The sequence below is a fragment of the Alosa sapidissima genome, chromosome 1, assembly GCF_018492685.1.
Source record: "Alosa sapidissima isolate fAloSap1 chromosome 1, fAloSap1.pri, whole genome shotgun sequence".
In the NCBI taxonomy this organism is placed as follows: Eukaryota; Metazoa; Chordata; class Actinopteri; order Clupeiformes; family Clupeidae; genus Alosa; species Alosa sapidissima.
Window position 1 is genome coordinate 16,999,673 of NC_055957.1, and position 25,710 is coordinate 17,025,382.

At 41.1% G+C, this 25,710-nt stretch overlaps 1 protein-coding gene across 1 annotated transcript; it reads left to right on the forward strand.

Annotated features, from left to right (window-relative positions):
- Positions 1–13,274: 13,274 nt before the first annotated feature.
- LOC121720879 (purine nucleoside phosphorylase-like) lies at positions 13,275–25,068 on the forward strand. Its single transcript, XM_042107355.1, has 6 exons — positions 13,275–13,478; positions 19,454–19,623; positions 20,322–20,425; positions 22,877–23,052; positions 23,381–23,571; positions 24,498–25,068. Exons 1-6 carry the CDS (start codon positions 13,450–13,452, stop codon positions 24,716–24,718), a joined length of 891 nt encoding a protein of 296 aa, XP_041963289.1. The 5' UTR covers positions 13,275–13,449; the 3' UTR covers positions 24,719–25,068.
- Positions 25,069–25,710: the final 642 nt, after the last annotated feature.

Consider the following 25,710-nt stretch of genomic DNA (forward strand, 5'->3'; position numbering starts at 1 on the left):
TTCTTCTTGGGGCAGCCGTGGCCTACTGGTTAGTGCTTCGGACTTGTAACCGGAGGGTTGCCGGTTCGAACCCTGACCAGTAGGCACGGCTAAAGTGCTCTTGAGCAAGGCACCTAACCCTCACTGCTTCCCGAGCGCCGCTGTTGTTGCAGGCAGTATGTCTATACTCCAGCAATGTAAAGCATTAGTGTGTGCTTCACTTCACTGTGTGCTGAGTGTGTTTCACTAATTCACGGATTGGGATAAATGCAGAGACCATATTTCCCTCACGGGATCAAAAGAGTATATATACTTATACTTATACTTACTTATACTCTTCTGGTGATGCTGGTTGATAAGGGGCAAGATTGGCAAGATTTGAGAAATGATATCCCGGCTACAATTTGTCATCTGTGGTCTGTATATAAGCCTACAATTTGTAATTTGTACAATTTGTAATTTATATAAGCCTACAATTTGGCCCACTCTGGTCCATGATGCACATTACATAATGAGCTCTGCTCGCTTGTGGGGAGATATGCATTTGAAATGTTATTGGAAGTTCATTATGTCTCAAACAGGCAGATAGCAAAATATAGCCATAACCATGATATCTGTATTTGAATCAGAATCAGATTTATTGTTAAGTAGGTTTTCACATACAAGGAATTTGCTTTGGTCTCAAAGTGTATGACATACAATAATACAAATACTTAAAACATGGATGGATTATGAACTTTCAGGCCCCTGGGCCCAGATGTATTAAGGGCCCCCCACTAATTGTTGCATATATGGGAAGGGGGGTTGGGGGTCCTCCCCCAGAAAATGTTTAATTTGTTTGATTTGATTTCCTGTATTCTGGTGCATTTTGGGGATGGCCAATACTAAATTTAATCAAATTCATAGCCTACATCCTGATTTGTTGATATTGATGCAATGATTCCATGCAAAGGCTTGGGCTTCAGGCCCCCCTGACCCCTTGGGTCCCTGGGCCCGGTAGGTCCGTGCAGTAATCCATCCCTGACTTAAAATATAATAAAACCATAAATAGACTACATGTTAGGACGAGACAGACAACCATAAGTGCCAACAAAGTGGAAGAGATGTAATCACATCTCTTAGTAGTGCAGAATGTGTAACTAGACAATGTGTTGGCTGCACAGTGCACCATGGGTATGTTTCAGTTTCCCAGACCACTCAAGCAAGGGTAGGCCTACTTCCTGGTTACATGTTCAGACACACCATAAGCCAGTGCTTTGTAAAGACACAAATATAGTCTTAAATAACAACATCCCAACTTCTCCGTCAGTTCAGGTCACCTGAGGGGTATTTCACAAAAGCAAAATTAAGAAATCCAAGATAAGTGAGAAAGCGAGCCTTGACATATCGTTGTCTGGTCATCCTAGCTCGACTCGTTTCACTAACGCCAATCCAGGATGAGTAGGAATGACTAGGATAAGACAAGTGCTAGTTTCTCTTTGTGGGAGAAACGAGAATGCGCACGTTCAGGATACGTGCGCGTTCTCGTTTCTCCCCCCAAAGAACTCACGGTTAGAATAAAAAAAGACGCGGAAAATAGCGTCATTCACACAAAGTGAACAGCCACTTTTGATATAGACTAACGATGAAGTAAAGTTTTCCTTTTTTGAATGGGGAATCATGACTATTTCTGTAAAATAGCGGGAGTAGGTGGAGAGGGAGTTAAGTCATTTAGAGGCGAATGACCGTCGCAGGAAGTGCATCATAACAAAGGGACGCCAGACCCTCTTGTAACAGCTGTATTCAGTGGTTCATGGGCTTCGGAAAAAACTTTTTCCGAGTGAAAACATCATCATTCCGCGTCAAAAACGTCACGTAATGTGTGAGTCAGAGGTTGGAAACGGGCTAGATTTTGCTAACAGAGTTGCCCCGTTAGGCGCTCTTCATCACTTTTGTTGTCACGTTGTAGTTCGTTTGTAGTCCATGTGGCCTTTCATGTCCAACAGTTTTAATGTGAACTTGGGAATGTCACTTGAAAGCTGCATATCTTTCTTTCACAAGCGTCTTACACTATATTTTAAGCAAAGTTGTTTGTTTAGGATTAGTGAGTGTATGTTTTAACCTTTGTTGTGGCATCCGTGTTTGTTACACATTCCGACGGCAAAGCACATGAACACTTGCTGTGGGAAAAACAAAGTAGCCACGGGGGCGGTCCTTGTCATTCCGAAGTGCCCTAATGCACTATTAATCCCTACGGTGGTAGACCATGCCGTGTGAGTCAAAGATGGTTGATTACGAAGATACTTCCTGAGAGGCCATTTCCTGTCCCTTGAAATGTATGCAAATAGGGTAGCAGTAGTAGACGCCCCGCACGGGGGGGGGGGGGGGGGGGGGGGGGGGCACTATCCCCCATTTATGCAGTGATTGGGCTCCCTTTTTACAGTGCACTGTTCTGTTATCCGAAGTCTTATTATTATTATTACAGTGCATGAAAATGCACTGTTCTGTTATCCGAAGTCTTCTTATTATTATTATTACAGTGCATGAAAATGCACTGTTCTGTTATCCGAAGTATTCTTCTTATTATTATTACAGTACTGTTCTTCCTAGGCAACAACAACTTCTTATTGCAGTGCATGAAAATGCACTGTACTGTTCTTCCTAGGCTTCTTCTTATTATTCCGCTTACCACTTTTTCCATACGCAATTTCTCTTGAACAGTTTAACTTAGAAACTTCATTCAAACTTTGTAACGTAGGTCTTCAAACAGATCGGGTTGCTATGTCTTTTCAACTTTGAAACTTTAATACTTTTTAAACTATTAAAGAAAAACTTTTTTAAAATCCCCATAGACTTAACATTGCCGATTATGACATCATAATACGGCCATTAAGCAATTAGAATCCTATGGCAGGTGTTCAGGCCACCTGCAGCCTCAGGCTTTAAGCATACAATCTGGGTCAATTAAGACTACACATCCTATTCAACTGTTTCCTCTGCCCAAAACTGTTTCAAAATAAAAGTCCTCACTACAATAATCCACTGTTAAACAATGTAACCCATTAAACTACTGAACTTTTTACATTCAACTTTTAAACGGTCTACTTTTAAACTATCATTAAACTATCTATCTATTAAACTAGCTGTCTATCAACAACTTTTAAACTATCTACATTCAACTTTTAAACTATATACATTCAACTTTTAAACAGTCTACTTTTAAACTATTATTAAACTATCTATTAAACTAGCTGTCTATCAACAACTTTTAACTTGTCATCAACTATGTCAACACTTGTCATCAACTATGACTCCTACCCACTGTAGCTAGTTAGCATGGTTAGCATAGTTAGCATGTTAGCATTGTTAACATGCTAGTTAGCATAGTTAGCACTACTAAAAATGATTCATTCAAACTTTGTAACGTAGGTATTCAAACGGACCAAGCTGCTATGTCTTTTCAACTTTGAAACTTTTATACTTTTTAAACTATTAAAGAAAAACTTTTTAAAAATCCCCATAGACTTAACATTGCCGATTGTGACATCATAATACGGCCGTTAAGCAATTAGAATCCTATGGCAGGTGTTCAGGCCACCTGGATCAACTGCCAGTCTCAGGCTTTAAGCATACAAACTGGCCCTATTAAGACTACACATCCTGTTCAACTGCTTCCTCTGCAAAAAACTGTTTCAAAATAAAAGTCCTCACTACAATATTTCAATATTAAACAATGTAACCCTTTAAACTACTGAACTTTTTAACTGTTCAGCCATTGTAACTGTTACTTGTCATCAACTTGACTCCTACCCACTGTAGCTAGTTAGCATGTTAGCATTGCTACCATTTTTAACATTTTTAGCAAAACTGCTAAAAATGATTAGCTAAGTTAGCTAAGTAACATGGTTAGCATAGTTAGCATGCTAGTTAGCATTTTTAGCAAAACTACTAAACATGATTAGCTAAGTTAGCTAAGTAACATGGTTAGCATAGTTAGCATGTTAGTTAGCATAGTTAGCATAACTACTAAAAATGATTAGTCAAAGTCAAAGTCAAAGTCAAAGTCAGCTTTATTGTCAATTTCTTCACATGTTCCAGACATACAAAGAGATCGAAATTACGTTTCTCACTATCCCACGGTGAAGACAAGACATATTTTACCAATTTAAGTCCACAGACAAACATAACATTCAAGTAAACAAAAAAGTAAGTAAATAAGTAAATAAGAGGGCACATATAATAATGAAAAAAATAAGAGCAGCAAAATTTGGTTGAAATTGTGCATAGACAGTCAATAAAATACTAGTGCAAAGTCAGGCCAATAAAAGGCTTGGGTAGTTCTGTTTGACCTAAGTAAGAAAGAAAGTGGCATAGTGGTGCAAGTTATGTAAGAGCAGCAGAAGTGTTGTGTTTTCAGGACAACAACAACAAGTTGTAAAGTGTACAAGTGTGCAAGTGGAGTAGTGCAGGCGGCCATTGTGGGTCCAATGTCCAGGATGTTATGTAGCTGAGGGTGGAGGGGGGAGAGGAGGGAGAGAGTTCAGCATCCTTACAGCTTGGTGTATGAAGCTGTTGGTGAGTCTGGTAGTGCGGGAGCGCAGGCTTCTGTACCTCTTCCCAGAGGGCAGTAGATCAAACAGACTGTGAGCGGGGTGACTTGCATCACTCACAATTTTGGTCGCCTTGCGGGTGAGGTGGGTGGTGTAAATGTCCTTCAGGGAGGGGAGTGAAGCACCAATAATCCTTCCAGCTGTGTTCACTATGCGCTGCAGGGCTTTCCTGTTGTATTCAGTGCAGCTTCCGCCCCACACAGCGATACAGCTGGAGAGGATGCTCTCAATGGTGCCTCGGTAGAATGTGGTCGTGATGGCTGGTGGAGCACTTGCTCGCCTGAGTTTCCGCAGGAAGTACAGGTGGCGCTGAGCTCTCTTCGCCAGTGATGCAGTGTTGGTGGTCCAGGAGAGGTCTTCACTGATGTGCACCCCCAGGAATTTGGTGCTGCTCGCTCTCTCCACCACAGCACCGTCGATGGTCAGTGGCAGGTGTTGGGTGTGACCTCTCCGGAAGTCAACAACAATCTCTTTGGTCTTGCTGACGTTCAGCAGGAGGTTGTTGTCCCTGCACCACGTGGTCAGACGGTCGACCTCCAACCTGTATTGAGTCTCGTCGCCCTTGGTGATGAGACCCACCAGAGTTGTGTCGTCAGCAAATTTCACTATGTGATTGTTGCTGTAGGTTGCAGTGCAGTCATGCGTCAGCAGGGTGAAGAGCAGCGGACTGAGCACGCAGCCTTGGGGGGCCCCTGTGCTCAGTGTGATGCTGCTTGAGGTATTGTTGCCAACACATACTACTTGAGGCCTCTGACAGAGGAAGTCCAGTAGCCAGTTGCAGAGGTAGGTACTGAGTCCCAGTTTGTCAAGTTTGCAGATGAGTTGTTGTGGTATTATGGTGTTGAATGCAGAACTAAAGTCTATAAACAGCAATCTCACATATGAGTCTCTTTTTTCCAGGTGGGTGAGGGCTGGGTGGAGGGCAGAGCAGATTGCATCCTCTGTAGACCGCTTGGCTCGGTATGCAAACTGGAAGGGGTCCAGGGTGGGGGGGAGAATGGATTTGATATGTGACATGACAAGCCGCTCAAAGCACTTCATGATGATGGGTGTCAGTGCCACAGGGCGGTAGTCATTGAAGCAGGATGGAGCAGTTTTCTTCGGCACAGGTATGATGGTGGCAGCTTTGAAACATGATGGGACGATGGCTTGCTTCTGGGAAGTGTTAAAGATGTCTGTGAAGACATCCTTAAGCTCCCCTGCGCAGTCCTTCAGCGCACGACCTGGGATGTTGTCTGGACCTGTTGCCTTACGGGTGTTGATAGCAGCAAGTGTCCTCTTCACGCTGTCGGCAGAGAGGCACAGGGGCTACTCATGTAGAGGGGGATGGGTCTTCTGTGGGCAGGTGCTGTTTTGTGCTTCAAAGCGAGCAAAGAAGCGGTTCAGGTTGTTGAGCAGAGGGATGTTACTCTCACAGCTCTGTGGCGCGGGCTTGTAGTCCGTGAGGGCCTGAATGCCCTGCCATAGGCTTTGTGCGTTCCTGCTGTCTTTGAAGTGGGTGGTTATCTTGTGAGTGTATTCCTTTTTTGCTTCCTTGATGCCACGGGACAGGTTGGCTCTCGCTGTTCTCATGCCAGCTTCATCCCCAGCTCTGTAGGCTTTGTCTCTGGCCCTCAGCAGCCTGAGGACATCCCCTGTCAGCCATGGCTTCCAGTTAGCCCGAGTGATGATGTCTTTTGTGTGGGTCACATCATCGATGCACTTGGTGATGTAAGAGGTTACAGTGTCTGTATACTCCTCTATGTCTGTCCGGTTGTTGTAAGTGGCTGCCTGCTTAAACATTTCCCAGTCTGTTGTGTCAAAGCAGTCTTGAAGAGCATCGGAGGCTCCCCCAGGCCACACTTTTACCTGCTTACGAACCGGTTTGCTCGCTTTTACCCTTTGTCTGTATGCGGGCATTAGCATAACAGTGATATGGTCTGAAAGTCCAATGTGGGGGAGGGGGGTGGCTTTGTATGCTCCTTTGTGTGTAGTGTAGACCAGGTCCAGGATGTTATCTCCTCTTGTTGGAAAATCAACATGCTGGTGTAGCTTTGGAAGTACAGTTTTAAGATCAGCATGGTTAAAATCTCCAGTGAAGATGGTGAAACCGTCTGGGTGTGCCGTCTGTTGTTCACTGACAGCCTGGTACAGTTCACTAAGAGCCGCGTTCTTATCGCTGTTGTTGTTGGTAGGCGGGATGTATACTGCGACTAGCAGAATCGCAGTAATTTCCCTTGGCAGGTAAAAAGGACGGCACTTTATGATCATAAACTCTGCCAGTGGTGAGCAGTTTTTGCATACTACTACAGTGTCCCGGCACCATTCGTCACGGATGTAAACACAGATTCCTCCTCCTCGTGATTTACCTCCCTTTACAATGGCCCTGTCTGCTCGATAGCATGCTAGCTGCTCCAGTTGTACAGCAGAGCCCGGAATGTTGTCATTTAACCAAGTCTCAGTGAAGACGAGCACATAGCAGTTACTTACTGTCCGGTTCGTTGATCTCGGCAGTCGTATGTGATCCATTTTGTTGTCCAGTGATCGTACATTTGCCAGGAGAATGGATGGTATGGCTGGGCGAGTTGGGCTGGCCGCTAGCCTGGCCCGGACGCCTCCGCGCTTGCCCCTCTTCTGCTTCCTCGCACACCGCTTCCGACGCTTTCTTTCCGGGGGAGGAGTAGCAGGCGAGTCCGGTGTTGTTGCAGGCCGGAGTAGTCCGAGTTCCTTTAGCGTCTCTGTTGCAAAGTCCAGAACGCTGCAAAACTTGCTTTTGCAGATGTCAATTAAAAACTGCCTGCTGTACTTGTAGTACGACGTAGTAAGACGAGACGAACACGTAAAACTTTCGGACAAACACTTTTTAAACGAACAAAACACCGTACGGTTGGGACAGAGAGAGGTCGCTGCGTGTGTACGCGCCGCCATCTTGGATCTCGCTAGCTAGGTTAGCTAGGTTAACTAAGTCACATGGTTAGCATAGTTAGCATGCTAATTAGCATAGTTAGCATAACTACTAAAAAAGATTAGCTAGGTTAGCTAAGTCACATAATTAGCATAGTTAGCATGTTAGTTAGCATAGTTAGCATAACTACTAAAAATGATAAGCTAGGTTAGCTAAGTCACATGGTTAACATAGTTAGCATGTTAGCATTGCTAACATAGTTAGCATGTTTATCAAAACTGCTAGAAAACGTTAGCTAAGTTAACTAAGTAGCATGGTTAACATGTTAGCATTGCTAGCACTGCTATAAAACATTAGCTAAGTAGCATGGTTAGCATAGTTAAAAATCTTAGCATAACTGCTAGCAAACATCAGCCATTCCAACTTTCAGTTATCGTCAAATATCTGCCTATACACAGCCATTAAACTATTTGAATATCAACATTCATTAAACTGCTAGAAAACGTTAGCTAAGTTACCTCAGTAGCATGGTTAGCATGTTAGCATTGTTAGCACTGCTATAAAACATTAGCTAAGTAGCATGGTTAGCATAGTTAAAAATCTTAGCATAACTGCTAGCAAACATTAGAGCCATTCCAACTTTCAGTTATCGTCAAATATCTACCTATACACAGCCATTAAACTATTTGAATATCAACATTCATTAAACTTCCAGTCTGTCAACAACTTTTAAACTATTTCCCTTCAACTTTTAAACGGTCTACTTTTAAACTATCATTAAACTATCTATTAAACTAGCTGTCTATCAACAACTTTTAAACTATCTACTGTCTATCAACAACTTTTAAACTATCTACATTCAGCTTTTAAACAGTCTACTTTTAAACTATCAACTTTTATTAAGCTATGCAACCACCATGTCTATCCTAGCATCACCGTAGTAACCATCTCTGTATTATCTGTTTTAACTATACATGATATTTTACATCACAACTTTAGCATTTTCATGCACTGGTAATTCCTTGGAATTGCATTTCTAGTTATTCTTCCCACCAAATTTCTGCGTCTAATTCAGCTTCAACCGTTTAACGTAGAAACTTTGTTCAAACGTTGTAACGTAGGTCTTGAAAAGGACACTTGAGGAATGTAATTTTCACTTTTGTAAACTTTATACTTTTTTGGATATTAACAAAAAACAAGCTTATTTTTCCCCATAGACTTTATATTAGCACTATGACAATGTGTTCAAAGTTCGATTTTACCGTTTTTAGTCAAAACTCGTTAGCCTGGAAATTCACAATTTGTCGCCGTTTTGTTGTTCCCCATAGACTTTACAGTAGCACTATGACATCACAATGGACTAATTAACTTGATTTGCACCTGTATCAACTTCCAGCTGCTCAACTAGGACCCATCAAAGGACCAGTTAAACTGATTGCACCTGTATCAACTGCTTCCTGCTTAACTAGGCCAACTCTCTGTGTCTCTCCATTCTACAAGGATATAAGGCACATTCCATCCAACTTTCTATCCATTCATCCTCTTCAAACCATTCACTCATCCACCCATTAAACTATCCATCAACATCCATTAAACAATCTGCCTATCAGCATCCATTCAACTTTCTGTCTATCAACATCCATTACAATATCTACATTCAACTTTTAAACTACATACTCTCAGGCTTTAAGCATACAATCTTGCTCTCTTAAGACTACTATTTCCTCTGCCCACAACTGTTTCAAAATAAATGTCCTCACTACAATAATTCACTATTAAATAATTTAACTATTTAAACTTAACTATTTAACTGTTCAGCCATTTCAACTGTCAGTTGTTATCAACTATGACTCCTGCCAACTGTTTTCAAATAAAAGTTTGTTTGGCATTTTATGTTAATATACAGTATGTTTATATTTTCATGCACTGGTAATTTCCTCAAAATTACATTTTCTAGTTTTTTGTTAATATCTCAAAAAGTATAAAGTTTACAAAAGTGAAAAATACATTCCTCAAGTGTCCTTTTCAACAAAGTTTGAACTAGTTATTTTGACAGCCCTAGTAGAAACACAATGTGTGTCTTTGCAGCTTCGCTGCTTGGCCCCCAACAAGGAAATGGAGACCGCATGATAGCTTACCTTACTTGCGAGAGCATTCACTTGACAGTGGCTACACCAGCCAACTTGTGAGCCATGCCACCAAACTGAAAACATGCGGTCCAGAAGACGGGAGAGATAGGAAGTAGCACATCCAGGTAGCAGTTACCTGCCTAGATATACGGTTGCCCGAGTCCATCCCGTAATTAAGGTGACCGCAGCTCCGCCAATCCAGCACAGGAGGGAAGGGAGAAGCAAGGGAGCCAAGGCAACAGGGAGAAGTATAGACTGCACTGGATTGTTCTTCCATGTTAGGGGGTTTGGGCCTGGATATATTTGCTGACTACGCCACAATGGGACTTGCACCCAAAGATATAACTCACACATCAGTAACCTTACAGTTTTTCTCAGTCGCTTTGGTGCTTTTCTCAGATCAGAATGAAAATTCTCATAACTATTAGTTCAACCTCCACAACATTTAGTCATTTGTGCATTTTGAACAAAATCCGTTGCTTTGTCATGTCAGTCAAAATGAACTATACTTATGGATGAACTATACATATGGATGCTGAATAGTCGTTCCCAATAAAACTAATAGTCTTCATTTCATTGCTTGAGTCATTACATACGAAATTGGTGAACTAGTTATCAAATTCTGTCACAATGCTGTAGAATTGCAAAGAGCATATACAGTAAAACTGTGAAACGTTTATATTTAGTGTCTTGTACTCACTTACTCCCCTAACTACAGCAATTTGTAACTTTACTGTAGTTTTCAAATCGCTGTACAAGTACTGTATAGTGCTGTCTTGAGCATTTTCAGGTAGTGTCACCGAGTTCTGACCTGCATGGGAAAACACTGAGAGCATAAACTGTCATAATGAAAACATGACAAAGCCATTTGACTATCTTGTTCATAATTGATGGTGTCAAGACTTCTCATTTTGATGACACTGGCAGTTTCATTGACATAAATACTTGCTTTTGAGAAATGGACTATCCATTTTGAGCAAGTGTCGTGCTTTTGCAGGTTATCCACTAGGTTTTGCAGTTTGCACTAATTGTTTTGAGAAATGCACTAACTGCTGTGCAAATGTTAATAGTGATGTGAGAAAAGCACCAAAGCGACTGAGAAAAACTGTAATAAGGCACACAGGTTCGTGAACTGAACTGCAGGAGATATGGTTCCATAAAGCAAATCAAGCTTTTATTAACAATGATGGACAAACATATACGTTACACCAACACGGATGCGCATACACTGGAAGGGGAGGAGGATAGGCAGGGCTGAGGCTTACCAGTGGGAGGCTAGCGAGCCTCCAGGGGTCACCCGCTCACACGTGCGCAATCACTCACACACACACGGGAAAAATATGGTCACAACAAGTGAAAAGAAGGCACGACACACAGACTCGGGGTATCCCGCCACCAAAAGGGACGCTGCACCTCCACCTCCACCTTGGGCCTTAGCTCATGGGAAACAGAGGAAAGCGACACAGGGTTAAAGGAATTATCCGGAGTAAAATGCACTTTAGATCAATTTACGGATGATTGGGAGTACATACGTTGAGTTGACATCCAAATCATGTCATTCGGATGTATTTTGAGAAAGTTCGATTTTACCGTTTTTAGTCAAAACTCGTTAGCCTGGAAATTCACAATTTGTCGCCGTTTTGTTGTTCCCCATAGACTTTACAGTAGCACTATGACATCACAATGGACTAATTAACTTCATTTGCACCTGTATCAACTTCCAGCTGCTCAACTAGGACCCATCAAAGGACCAGTTAAACTGATTGCACCTGTATCAACTGCTTCCTGCTTAACTAGGCCAACTCTCTGTGTCTCTCCATTCTACAAGGATATAAGGCACATTCCATCCAACTTTCTATCCATTCATCCTCTTCAAACCATTCACTCATCTACCCATTAAACTATCCCATCAACATCCATTAAACAATCTGCCTATCAACATCCATTCAACTTTCTGTCTATCAACATCCATTACACTATCTACATTGAACTTTTTAACTATATACTCTCAGGCTTTAAGCATACAATCTTGCTCTCTTAAGACTACTATTTCCTCTGCCCACAACTGTTTCAAAATAAATGTCCTCACTACAATAATTCACTATTAAATAATTTAACTATTTAAACTTAACTATTTAACTGTTCAGCCATTTCAACTGTCAGTTGTTATCAACTATGACTCCTGCCAACTGTTTTCAAATAAAAGTTTGTTTGGCATTTTATGTTAATATACAGTATGTTTATATTTTCATGCACTGGTAATTTCCTCAAAATTACATTTTCTAGTTTTTTGTTAATATCTCAAAAAGTATAAAGTTTACAAAAGTGAAAAATACATTCCTCAAGTGTCCTTTTCAACAAAGTTTGAACTAGTTATTTTGACAGCCCTAGTAGAAACACAATGTGTGTCTTTGCAGCTTCGCTGCTTGGCCCCCAACAAGGAAATGGAGACCTCAGGCTTTAAGCGTACAATCTGGCTCTCTTAAGACTATTTCCTCTGCCCCACAACTGTTTCAAAATATATGTCCTCACTACAATAATTCACTATTTTCATGCACTGGTAATTTCCTCGAAATTACATTTTCTAGTTAACATTGAGGTCTATGGCAGAATCCAAGAATTTCCCAGAATTTGTCAAAGCCTTATTTTTCTGAGCAATGGATGCACATTTCGGACACGGTATTGTGATCTCCAAACCCTCCTCCCCATTTCAGGAGAATGTCGTGACAGTATGACCCTCCAGTCGGGAGAAAATCAACATTAATGAAGGTGTACACCAAGTTTATTTTGTACTCCGGCTTCTGTCTGGCGTGGAAACCGAGGCGTTCAAACGTCATACGTCAGTGACAAGTCCCTGTGCAGGCGGGGACTGAACCAGAGCCCATCTATGCATAGCCTAGTAACCTATGACTACATAGGGCCTACCATACTGTCTTTATAACCGAATTCATTGAAAACACCTTCGAAAAATTCACACCTTCGGAAAATCTATTTCCAATCAACTAGTAGGCTAGGCTAGACTATTAATCAAACGTCTATCAACAAAATAAGCAAACAACGAGTATGTTAGGCTATCATAATTAAAATAATAACCATATAGTAGGCAGACAATCTTGTTTTTATTTGTGAGAAAATACATTTAGCAAATAGTAGGCCTACATAAATTGAATAAAGCTTCTTAAAAATTCACACGGAGGTCTGATTTGAATGACAGCTAGCTGAACCAATAAGACAACATAATTACCTTTAGAATTAATTTAGCTTGGTTTGGTCCAGAACAGGCTAGGCGCAGAGAATAAATTCCCATGGTAATTTATGTGCCATCTCTTTTGTGAAACCGAGTCAAGGCATAATTCATTTTGTTGATAACCAAAAAATCCCAATTTTGTGAAATAGCCTAGGCCTCAGATCAGAGTGTGTGTGTGTGTGTGTGGATATTGTGTGAGATGTTGCTGCGTGTTCATGAGCGAGATCAAGGCAGAAAAAGGATAACACTGGCAGGTTCTAGTGATGTTGCAATATTGGTCTCGTTGGCAACAGTACTCTAACAGTAGGATTCATTCCGGAGTTTTATGTTCAGACGACGCTTAACCACGCTTAACCAACGCCTGCGATATTAACCAATGGCGTCGCTCATATGACTTCTAGAACCGGGAGTGGGCGTGGATTGGAGAGAAGATGCCTACTGCTCTAAAAACGTGATAGTACCCACTTCGTGCCACAGACTGCCCCATTAGTAGACAGAGTAATTTAAACGAATCGGATATTTATTTATTTAAATCAGTTATAATATTATTATTTTTCTGAACTCTATTTATACCTGTGTTTGACTCGGTTTGACTTTATTTCTTCGATTGACGTCATCATAATGCTTCCTGAATCTAACGCTGCTCCTGGGTAAGTCTAAGAATTAATTACATTTATCAAGTTATTATATTAATGTTAGTATAAACCCCATAGCCAATATAGGCTACATAGTTTCCATATAGGCTTGATGTAGGCTGAATGTGGGGGAAAATGAATAGCCTAAGTGGGGAGATGGGGACAGAAAGAGAAAGATGAAATGTGCGAAATGTCACAAGTAGGCTAGCCTACTGTAAAGTGTTGGTCGGTAAGCATATAAGGAGACATTTTAACTTGGGGGACATGAAATATAATTTCACTCAAAATCTGATTTTAACTAACAGAATTTGCCTATTATTCAGCCTAATGGTCAGATGGTGCTATTCTCCGCTTTTTGCCTCTGGACGATAGGGAGCCTTTTAGCAAAATTCTGGCTGCCGTTTACGTCTTAAACACTTTAAGATCCATGGTGTTTTGCGCGGATTGAATCTTTCCTAAACTCCAAATGCTTTATTCGTTTCTCGCTGTGGGTTTTTCCACACGCTGCCGTGGGTTATTAAAATAAGGGGATGATGCAAGAGGTGCCATTCACGCAAAGGATGCGGACGCGGATGGAAATTAGCGCTCTGTTACGTAACGATTTCGGAGAGACTTTCCATTCGTTGGTTAATTTGGACCAGTTCAGGTTTATTTTTAAAAAAAATACACGATTGATATGACTATTTAGGATTAGTTAAGGGCGTTTTAGAATTGTTGACGTCTTCCACACGTCCTTACGTGTCACCGAACCCCCTTTTCGTGCGCATTGTCACGTTTTCAGGAAGTTCATCATCAAATGAATTTGTCTGTATTTAAAGAGTCTGGAAACGCATAGCCAGTATTAGGCCCATAATTCGATGTCTGGGCCACGCAAATGCTATTTTTATTCATTAGGCTAGCTAGTATTCATTGTTTTAACATTTTATGTACGGCTTATGGAATGAAAAAAAATATATATATATATAAATGAAAAGCCTTTTTTTCTATGACCCGTGTGTGTGTGTGTGTGTTTGTGTCTATGCGTGTGTGTTTAAGTCTATGCGTGTAAGTGTGTGTGGAGTAAGGTGAGAGAGCCCTGCAGCAGCTCTGTTGTGTGCGTGTGTGTGTGTGTGTGTGTGTGTGTGTGTGTGGAGTCAGAAGAGAGAGCCATAACAGCAGCTCTGGGTTGGCTCTGCCATGTTGACATTGTAAATACCAGCCTGAGCCGGCAGGTTTTTCAGAAACAGCTGTACTCTCAGGCATTTCCTCCTTCCTGATGACTGTGTGTTCACGTCTACATTACAGTAAAGAGAGCACTGTTTTGATTTTCCACATCAACATCAAACTCTCTGTCTCTGTCTGTCTCTCTCTCTCTCTCTCTCTCTCTCTCTCTCTCTCTCTCTCTCTCTCTCTCTCTCTCTCTTCTTTCAATTCAATTCAATTCAATTTAATAAAGCTGTATTGGCCTGACAAAAATACCAGGGTTGTGCAAAATTCCAGAATTGAATTGAAACTGGCTCTTAAATTCCAATTAAATTCTTGAATTTCACTTGCATTTCAATTGAGGTATTTCAAACAGGAAGCAGAATTGCAAAAATTGAATTTTGCACAACCCTAGTAGTTTGTGGAGTAAAGAAAGCATATTGAACATCATCTATCATACAGTACTGCAATGGCACTGTGCTTGTATGTGTGTTTGTGTGTGTGTGTGTGTGTGTGTGTGTGTGTGTGCATGTATGTGTGTTTGTGAGTGTGTGTGTGTGTGTGTGTGTGTGGATGGGAATGCATGTAAGTGTGTGTGGGCGGTGTTGGTGTGGGTATGTATGCATGACTGTGTGTTTGATTCTTTATGTACTTCGCTCTCTCTGTATGTGTGTGTGTGTACACTGATTTGTTGTTTAACTATTTGTTGTTTTTAAAACATGTATTAGATTTAAATTTAAGAATATTAATTATACAGGAATATAATAAGACCTTTAGATTAATAAAGAAATAAAAGCCAGGGTTTCCCGCAGCACTTTGCCGTCAAGGCGGCCGCCTTGGCAAAACATGCCTGCCGCCTTAACTACGTCGTCAAAAAAAAAATAGTCCACCGTGTTACTGTCCTGATTTCTCCCTTTCATTCCAAACCGTGACCAACGCCAGTCTCTCTTCTCCGTAGAACGCATTAAAAAACATGCCATAAATCGAAAAATAATCAGTTTTTATAATCTTTACATAAGTGATCCGAATCAGAGCTGGTGAGCGGAGCACAAATATCCCGCTAGCTCTCAGAATCAGTCAAATCGCGAACAGCCACAGCTCTGTTTACTTGTCAGGTGTGATGAAATGCGTTCATATTCCACTTTTTATGTCATAAACTTTGCAGGAAAGGTTTTGTGGTAGGATTGTCCAATGGTCAAGTTGTTGCTTCAATTTGTGTTTTAATTTATGCGACGCACCGATGCTGAGTTCGTTAGTTTTGCGCACGTTTAAAATGTTTAGCCGACCGCGTAATTTGTCAATTTCGTTCTATAAGTTTCACTTTTCATGTCCTGATTGTAACATGCCTATGATAAGGCTTTGCCAGGGCCGGTTCTCCCTATACGCACACTACGCAAGTTGCGTAGGTCCCCGCAAGTAAATGAAGGCCCCCTCCCTCGTCTCCCCTTCAGTTAGGCCTAGTCAAGCTAGTGACAGACAGATATACCGTAAAACTTCAAATAATCGCCGAGTCCCTAAGAGACGCCTGTCTCTTTTAAACGCCTGGCGTGGCTACAGGTTTGGGTTAAAGGCCGGTCTCCAGTAGAGGCCTGGTCTGTTTTTTAGTTTCGGGTTGTATTTAATGTTCTAAAACCCATCAGATCGTCTGTTTAAAGATTAGCAATGACACGAAACTGTTACAGAAAGGAGGTTACAGCAGTGTGAATTAGATATTGCACGTCGTTACAAGCCGTCGCAAAGCATTCACATGTCTGGTCACAGTTGCAAGGTTTTAGAATGTTGCATCAAGTTGCTGCTCATCTCGTTGCGAATCTTGGGTGTGATTTGGGCTTAAGTATGGCGCAGACTGCGCACGTTATGATTAGATGGCATTAAAAGACTGCGGTGGGGAAAAGTTAGAGTTCCAAATTGTATAACTTTTTTTCCAGTATGAACTATGCCTATATGTCCGACTTCGTCATCGTTCAATTCATCCCTTGTGTTAATTTGCGGATAGGCCGATGGTAAGCTTGTTTTTATACTGGCAACAAAACCAGAACGGTTCGCGAACGTTATTCTTTATTCTAAATGCCATGGCGATAAAGAGAAAGAAGTCAGAAAAGGAATTTACCTTAGACTAGGCTATATCAGAGCCCGTCTACGGACATTCTCTGGCTATATAACCTACTGAAATAGGTTAATGATGTAAAGTCAAGTGCGCTTCTATGGGACTGGTGTGTGCGCGCACAGTTTTTATTGATGAGTCGGAGTGGCAAGTGCTGCGCATAGTTGCAGTGGAATGTGGCTGCCCAGGGCATTATAAAACTTCTCACTCTTAGACCTACTCATACACGACGGTGAAATGGCGTATTTAGCTGTCTAAATTCGAATCATATGCTGGGGGAGAAATCGTCGGACATCCATGATTATTTTGTTATTCAGCACCCCTGGTCAAAAATATGTTCCCGTGAGCCTGGAAGTAGGCTATGATTTGAATGTAGACTGTTGTCAAATTTGGCAAATACAAAACGGGAGAAACAGTATGGTTAATGCCTTCTCATGCTGTTTCATTCCTGCCGAAAAGGAGGGAGAATGAAACATTAAGCACGTTCCACTTTTGCATAAATATTTCCTGAACGGTTTTGGTCAAGGCTGATAATGCAACTGTATTTTACAAAGGACCGATATAGGCTATTTGCTAGTGACAAAATATGAGCTTTCAGTGTGATACGATCTCTTTGTAGATTACGTTTAATTAAAACGTGTTTCATCTGGCTATCCCCGCTATTTGGATCTTACTGTATCTCACTCAATGAACAACATCTCAACACTAAATGAATGATGATTCGTAATTGTCATCAGATAGCCTAGTCATATAGGTAGACATTCAGTGTGTTTGAAATAATTAATTCGATAATATTTTCCATCTTTGCAGAGGAAAAGTTTTATGTAAAGGGAATTAAAGGCCTGTCTCATATAGACGCCTGTCTCTAATACTAGCCGGTGCAGTTTGGCGATTTGGGAAAATAAAAGCCCGGGCTATTATTTGGAGTTTTACGGTACAGTTATAGCGACAGTGTCTCATAGGCTACATTAAGAAGGTGAACATGAAACCGAATTACCATTCAGGGCATGAAAAACGGAAGAAGAAACTTCACGAGAATGAACAGCGGGAACTACAGTCGGGTAAACTTGTGTTCGTTCCATGGTTTGATGTCAGCATACAGTAGGCCTAGTCTATATCTCTCCAGCGCGTGTTGCTGTCCTATTAGGCCTACGGGCAGTGAATCCTCTGATCTGTCTGCGGCTTGCTTGCCAGCCTTTCCCATGTCACAGTACATCGCAAAGTTGTGAAATATAATCGCATATTCTGTTTTTTAAATGCGGGCGACTGGCTACATTTATATAACCGCGTCTTTAAATGCGTTCATAATAACGTGCAGCTGGGGATGAAACTAGCGGTTTTTCAGCTGACACAGGTGAAGAACAGTCAGCCTCAGCCAGTAGGCTACAAGCAACCAGACCCTTTAAAAAACTACATTAGCTTACTTCAAGTGTCAAACTGCAGATTTTAAAGTATCAAAACTGCAGTTTTGGAGGAAATATTTGCAGTTCTTATGCAGGAAATGTATTTTGGACACAACAAAATGGCATTGTACTGCATATAGTACTGTATTTTACTGCAGAAATGCAGTATTTTGGACATGAAAATACTACGCTACTGCACTATAGCCTACGGTAGTATAACTGAACTGTACTATGAAAAAACTGCAGTTATTTTTTGTAATGGGATATGTACAACAAGCATCAAAAACAAGCAGCATATTTGGTACTTTCTGTAGAAATCCTAAATGGGGTGGGATGATTGTATTGGAGCACTGAGGTGTCAGATGCGACTGTCAAAAAAATGGTTACAATTTGGTCCTCAGAGTTCAGGTTGGAGGGCCCCTTAGCAGGATTTTGCTTAGGACCCCATGAGGGTCTGAACCGGCACTGTCCAAACCACACACTGTGTAAAACAAACACTATCATGGAATTTGGACATCACAATAAATGAGGATACCCATAAATAATCTACACTGATAAGAGGTTTATTTGACATAAATTACTTTTGTATGTGTAGGCTATCATCTAGAAACTACAACAGAGCCTTTCTTAGCAGCCCATCAGTGGTTCTTAAAGCTCTCAAAGTTCCACAGACTCTTTTATTATTATTTTCACTGTTCAAATAATTGCCATAATAATCTAAGATATGACCTAATATGCTGAGGAAATGAATTCAAAAGTGCTTAGGGAAGAAGTTGTTTTCACATACAAGGCATTTCAGGCCACAGATATAACCTAGGGGACACAATGAAAATAAATTAACACTCCCCTCAATGTCAACACTTATTTCTTTGCATTGATGTGCGACTACAGAGTTGATTAACTCCGGTGATATGCAACTTCCTTGCTGCAGACATTGCAGAGGACTTTATTTTCAACACTATATTTTTTATCACCATCAGGCCATTTTTTAAAAGTAAATGTTCCAATCAATGATCCAGGCAGCACGTTTTCTTCTCTCTCCTTCATTTTACAGTCTAATTTTTACTGACTAGAACGGCTCGGGGTCAAAGGTCATACGGAATCGATTAATCTGCACTAATTTTTTTAATCAGTTATTTTTTCTCAAATTAATTCATCGAAATGAATCAGTTATTTTGACAGCCCTATCATTAACATTACTCCATCTCCACCTGCTCATGTGCCTCTCTCCATACTCACTACACACCCTGTCTCCACCTGCTCATGCGCATTGCGCCTCTCTGTGCTTCTGTTCTCGGCAGGTACATGTACGATGAGTGCAAAGCCACGGCTGATTGGCTACTGAGCCAGCTGTCCATGCGCCCCCTGGTGGGCATCGTGTGCGGCTCGGGGCTTGGAGGCCTGGCCGACAGCCTGAAGAACCAGGTGGTCTTCAAGTACAGCGACATCCCCAACTTCCCCAAAAGCACAGGTGTGTGTGTATGTGTGTGTGTGTGTGTATGAGAGAGAAACTTGATGTGTGTGAGCTTCTCTCTCGCTGTGAGCGTGTATGTGCATGTGTGTGTGTGGGAGAGAGAGAGAGAGAGAGAGAGAATGTGTGACCGAGAGAAAGAGGAAAAATAGTCTATGTGTGTGAGAGTGTGTTTGTAGAGCTGACAGACAGTGACAGGAGAAAGAGACTGTGTTTCAGTGGCTTGGTAACAGTATTTGTTTTCGTGTTGCATTTTTGTATGTGTGTATAAGTGATAGTGTCTGTGTGTTTGTATCTGTGATAGTGTGTGTGTGTGTGTGTGTTAGCGTGTGTATGTATTCAATTGTTTGGGTGGGTGTGTTCCCTGCTGGTATGTAGTAATTTAGCTTATAAGGGCTGGTTGTAATTTCATCCCAATGATGTTAGTCTGAAGCCTGAATGCTATAATTATACAGCTGTGATTCTGTTTGGATGCTATGAACCACGCATCCCTGTATTCTCTAATGCAGAGCGGTGTGTAGGTATATTTGTCACAGTGATTCAAGTTAGTGTGTTGTTTTCAGTGTCATTAAATTGACTTGGCCTGAGTAGGTCCTAACTATGTTCTCTCATGCCACACCTAAGGATCTAAATGTGTGTATCCTTATACCACCCTAACTCATTCCTCTGTGTGTGTGTGTGTGTATGTATGTGTGTAGTGCATGGCCACGCTGGCAGACTGGTGTTTGGAACTCTGAAGGGGACGTCATGTGTGTGTATGCAGGGGCGCTTTCATCTCTATGAGGGTTACCCCGTTCAGAAGGTGAGTAGAGACAGACTCTCTGCAGTCATGTTACCTCATGATGTTTCATATTACCTCATAATGTTTCCTCTAGCTGCTGTCTGTAGAAACTTTAGATGTTACAGCATATAAACACATCTCTTTCTTCAAGAATGTGAAGGGCCCAATGTGATTTTCTCCTTCTTGTCTAAACATCAGCTGAAAATATCGTAATGCTGGTGCTATGATGTCTGTCACACTCAACCAATTCACCCTTCGCTAAGCCACACCCGAAAACCGCCACAGGCCAATCGTGGCTTAGCAACCCGTCACTAGGCACGGGAGGTCTGACAAGCTTTTCTAGTTTTGCCATGTTAACCTGTGGAGACTGAAGGCCTGTGGGTCATGAAGGGCTCTTATTTGGATATGTGGTGCCCTAACCCACGTAAAGACACAGTAAAATAACATGTTACACTATAGAAACAAAATACAATTGGGAACACATATTGCTCTAACTGTAAAAAATGGCATATTGCATGATATTTCCATAACCGCGAGATACACGCTTCACGATAACGGCAAGAAGTTGTTAACAGACGTTCACCAAGATGTATAGCCCATCAGCAATCTATTAAAAATAACACCTATTTGAAGTACAATTCATGATATGTTGTCAAATATTGAAGTTGTGGGAAGTATATAGCTTAAATGGTATGTTTCTTTCGTCCCCCATGCCTGTTCCATTCATTCTGGCCAGGAGAGTCGAATGAAACAAAACGCACATTCGACTTCTGCTTAAATAACTCATGAACGGTTTTGTTCAGAGATGAAATTCCAACTGTATTTGACAGAGGACAGATGTAGGTTGCTAGTGACAAAATATTAGCTTTCAGTGTGGTACGATGTCTTTGTAAATTACATTTCATTGAAAACTCCCGGTTCTCCCCCTATGTAATAGACGTGCAGGGTGCTAAAGCTTGTCAGGCATAGCAACAGTAACTAAGGAGGGCGGGACTTAGCGAAGGGTGAATTGTGTTTTGCTTGGTGTATACCATCCAGAGTTTTTGCAGGATCTTAAAAAGTACCTCAAATTTAATATGAACTCATTTAATGTTCATTTAACGTTCATTTAACACTAATTCGACAGAGGTAATTCTTTTGTATACGCATGCTTCAACATGTTTCTCTTTCTCTGAGTTGAGTTTTTTTCTCAGTGCAGATTAGGTATGCGATGAAACTGCAAACAAGATAAACACGGAACTGATAATGAATTCAAACTTTGCAGCCTGGAAAGTTTTTCACTCTGGGACTGGAATTTTCCTTTATATCCTTAATCATACTGTTTTGCCTGTCTGGGCATGGGGAAGGTCTTTAATTTCATTCATAATGGTTTTAAGCAAGGCAAGGCAAGTTTATTTATATAGCACATTTCATACACAGGGGTAATTCAGTGGGCTTTACATTAAACAAAAGCAAAGAGTACATAAAAGCATGAAAGGTCAGTAATTTGAAAATGTTTAAAAGGTAAAGTACATGAAATAGAATACTTAAAAGATATAAAAGACAGAGTACAAAACAACAAATTACTGGAACACAACCAACAACTTAACATTACTTTGTCATACCTCCAGTTAGGCTGTTATATTAAATCTAGCTCGAGACTATCTAAGCCAAAAAACATTTAACTTTTTGAGACCTGCTGATACTATCCCCAACAGGCCGGTATCATAGTGCTTTGTGTTTTTGCATGGTGGTACGCTAGGGTGGTAGCGTCGTGGATAAGGAGCTGGGCTAGCATGCAGTAGCCTGAACAGTTGTGGGCACCGAGGCCCTTGTTATATGGTTATGGTTTTGATTATGGTATTTAGCAGATGCTTTTGTCCAAAGCGATATGCAAATAACAATACAAAGTTAAATTTAACAGTAAATAATTTAAAAAGTTGGTAAGACTACATTAAGGGAAATAGCAATAATAAACAATGTCAATTCAATCATTTAATCAATAGCCTAATGAAAATAAATAAATACTATAATATATAAACCATAACACATAAGAAACACTTAATAAACTAAAGGCATATTGAACAGATATGCCTTTAGACCCAAACTATCACATGAATGGATATACTGTATATATTAGGCTATATATAATTATATATTATTATATATATATATAATTGACATGTGTAAGTCACTTTAGATAAAAAAGCGCCTGCTAAATGAATACAATGTAATGTAAATGCATAGGGAACATACATACAGTAACCTCAGATTACTCATTCCTAATAGAACCTTTGAGCACATCCCTTTGGAACCACTTTTATGAATTTCAGAAAACTCAGCGCTCAGTTTTCAACATTCATCTGATGGGTTCCTGCCTTTGAGTGCATGGCCATTGTCTTTCCTAGATCACTGCCCACATTACTTACACTTAGAAAGAGGAGCTCAGTTGTGTGTATGTGACGTATGCCTGCCGTTGTGTGTCTGCTCCAGATAACGCTGCCCATCCGAGTGTTCAACCTGATGGGAGTGGAGACGGTGATTCTGACCAACGCGGCCGGAGGCCTCAACCAGGACTACAGAGTGGGAGACGTCATGATCATCAAGGACCACATCAACATGCCGGGCTTCGCTGGGATTAACCCTCTAGCCGGCCCTAACGAGGACAGGTCAGTGGGACGGCATGGGTCAGACTAGGCCAAGGGGATGCCCATTCCCTCTCAGTTTAAATCTGTTTAATTCAGTTCAGTTAAGTTAGTTCAGTTCTGTTCTGTTCAATTCAGTATAAGCTGCTTTATTGCCATGAATGCATACAATATGTTGCCATAGCATTATTGACACAAACTGTGTAATCCATGATAAACACAAATATAAAACAAAAGTGGTAACTCTACAAAAGAGCATGGAGAGATTTCTCTCTCTCTCTCTCTCTTCCCCCACTTTTTTTTCATCATCTGCTATAGTGTATTGCATTTACTGTGTGTGTCTCTCTCTCAGGTTCGGAGTGCGTTTCCCCTGTATGTCTGACGCCTACAACCGCAAGCTGGTGCGCTTGGCCCACGAGGTGGGGGCGGAGCTGGGCTTTGATGAGTTTCTGCGTGAGGGCGTGTACTGCATGCTGGGTGGACCATCTTTTGAGACTATCGCCGAGTGCCGCATGCTGAACAAGCTTGGAGCTGACGCCGTCGGTAAGAAATGTCATGCCTGTTGGATTAGCGTTTCCTCTTGGTGCGGGTAGCGTTGCCATAGGTGGAGATGCAGAGATATTTTTTTTTAGGTTAAAAATTTTAACATTAGTATAATGTCAAAATCATGTTGCCCAGATTTCCACTGAAGTTACCATGGAAACCAGCCAGTGTCGACCCAACTCTTGTAATATCACTTAGTACCACGCAGAGCGCTGAATTAAATACGGCAGAGGAGTGTTGTGTGGCCGCATTAAAGACAACTTAAAGTCTACAGAATTCCACATAGCACCTTTAAAATGCCATGGTGCACCTCATAGGGTTTCCTCAAGCACATTCAGTAGCTTTACAAACATTTCTGTAGCTCATGGATAGTGCTATTTATCCATGGTGACATGTTGTCATGAGACTTCTTTTTGTGTCATGCGACCTCTTTGGTGCATTGCCATCCAGTGTTTTCTATTTGAGGCAGCAGCCATTTCATTCAGTGGACGATGTTCAGTAAAGGGATCAAGTGAAAGTTCATAAAATATTTCTTCTGTTGTGGCATCTAAGTACTGTTTTTTTTACTAGATGTACTTATTAGGCTTACTTGATAGGTAAGTTCAGTAACATGTTATGTTAGGGTGTGTTAACTCCAAATTCCATAGCCTTTGAGTAAGTCCTGTTGTTAATATGAATATTTATCTCCGATGAAGATTATCCAGTCATAATTAGTGAGAAAGATGGACATAAGCTCAGAGGATTCAGGAAAAAACACATCTGGTACTGGTTGCCAGATATGCAGAAAGGGTGAACACTTTCAGAAGTGTCATGTAATTTGGCCATTTTATCCAGTATCCCTCCATCCATGCCTCTCGTTTTGATCTGAACTCTTTCCTGCTTTTAGTCATTTCTAATTCTGTGCCCCCACCCCCACCCCCCTCCAGGGATGAGCACAGTTCACGAGGTGATCGTGGCGCGCCACTGTGGCATGCGCGTGTTTGCCATGTCACTCATCTCCAACCGGTCGGTGATGGATTACGAGAGCGAGGAGCGGGCCAATCATGAGGAGGTCCTCCAGACCGGCGACGATCGTGCCAAGCAGCTGGAGGTGTTTGTGGCCACCTTCGTCTCCCGCCTGGGGCACGCCAGCAATGGCACGCACTGAGCACGCTCCAACATACTGGATGCTACCACGCTTGACTCATAAAAACAAAACAAAAAATATATTAATACATACTTCCTCTCCATCAGGAGACAACCCAGTTGGACCAAAATATATTTATATATGTATATATTAGTCGCACTGACTAGGTACAAGACAAATGATCTAATTAACAATTGCACATTCAGAGTACTGACAGCAACAGCTAGTATACGTACTTAAAGCTATGATATTATCAAACTAACCAGCAGAAGGTGTTTGCTAAGGGTGTGCGTTTTTTAATATTATATAGCTTACTAGCTTTCAGTTTTTGTTTTTGATTATGTTTGTATTAAGGCTAGGGTTGCAAAGGGGCGGAAAATTTCCGGTAAATTTCCGGAAACTTATTATGGGAAGTTAAATTGGGGAATTTTGGAAATATTCCAAATTGGAAACTTTCATGGAATTAAAGGAAATTATGGGAATTAATGGGAATTTACGGGAATTAACTGGGAATTTTGGGTAATTCATACAAACTGTTTCATATACACACATTTGTTTCGTAATAAGCAATATGATTTGTATGTTGGTATTTTCGCTTAGCTTAGCTAGCATGCTAGCGGGAATCCCATTCTCTGCCTATGGTTTACTAGCGTGCTAAACTAGCAACACTGAACTGCCCAAGATACACCACACCACTCAACAACAAAATCCGATTGGTTGGAACATTTTTTCCCCATGCATATGAACGCACCATAGGTTTCCTTTATGTCTAGCAGCCTATGCTGATTGCTGTGTGCATGTGATTGACATATGTGCAGGGTAGAAATTTGACTGAAATTGTATTAAATCAGGTTGTTTTAACTATTAGACTGCAAGATGAGGTTTTGCCCACTACATTTAAGTTCCCTGTTATAGACTAACTTGCCATATTAAAAATTCCCAGTTTATTCCCATTAATTCCCGTTTATTCCTGTTAATTCCCATATATTCCCGTTAATTCCCATGGAAAGTTT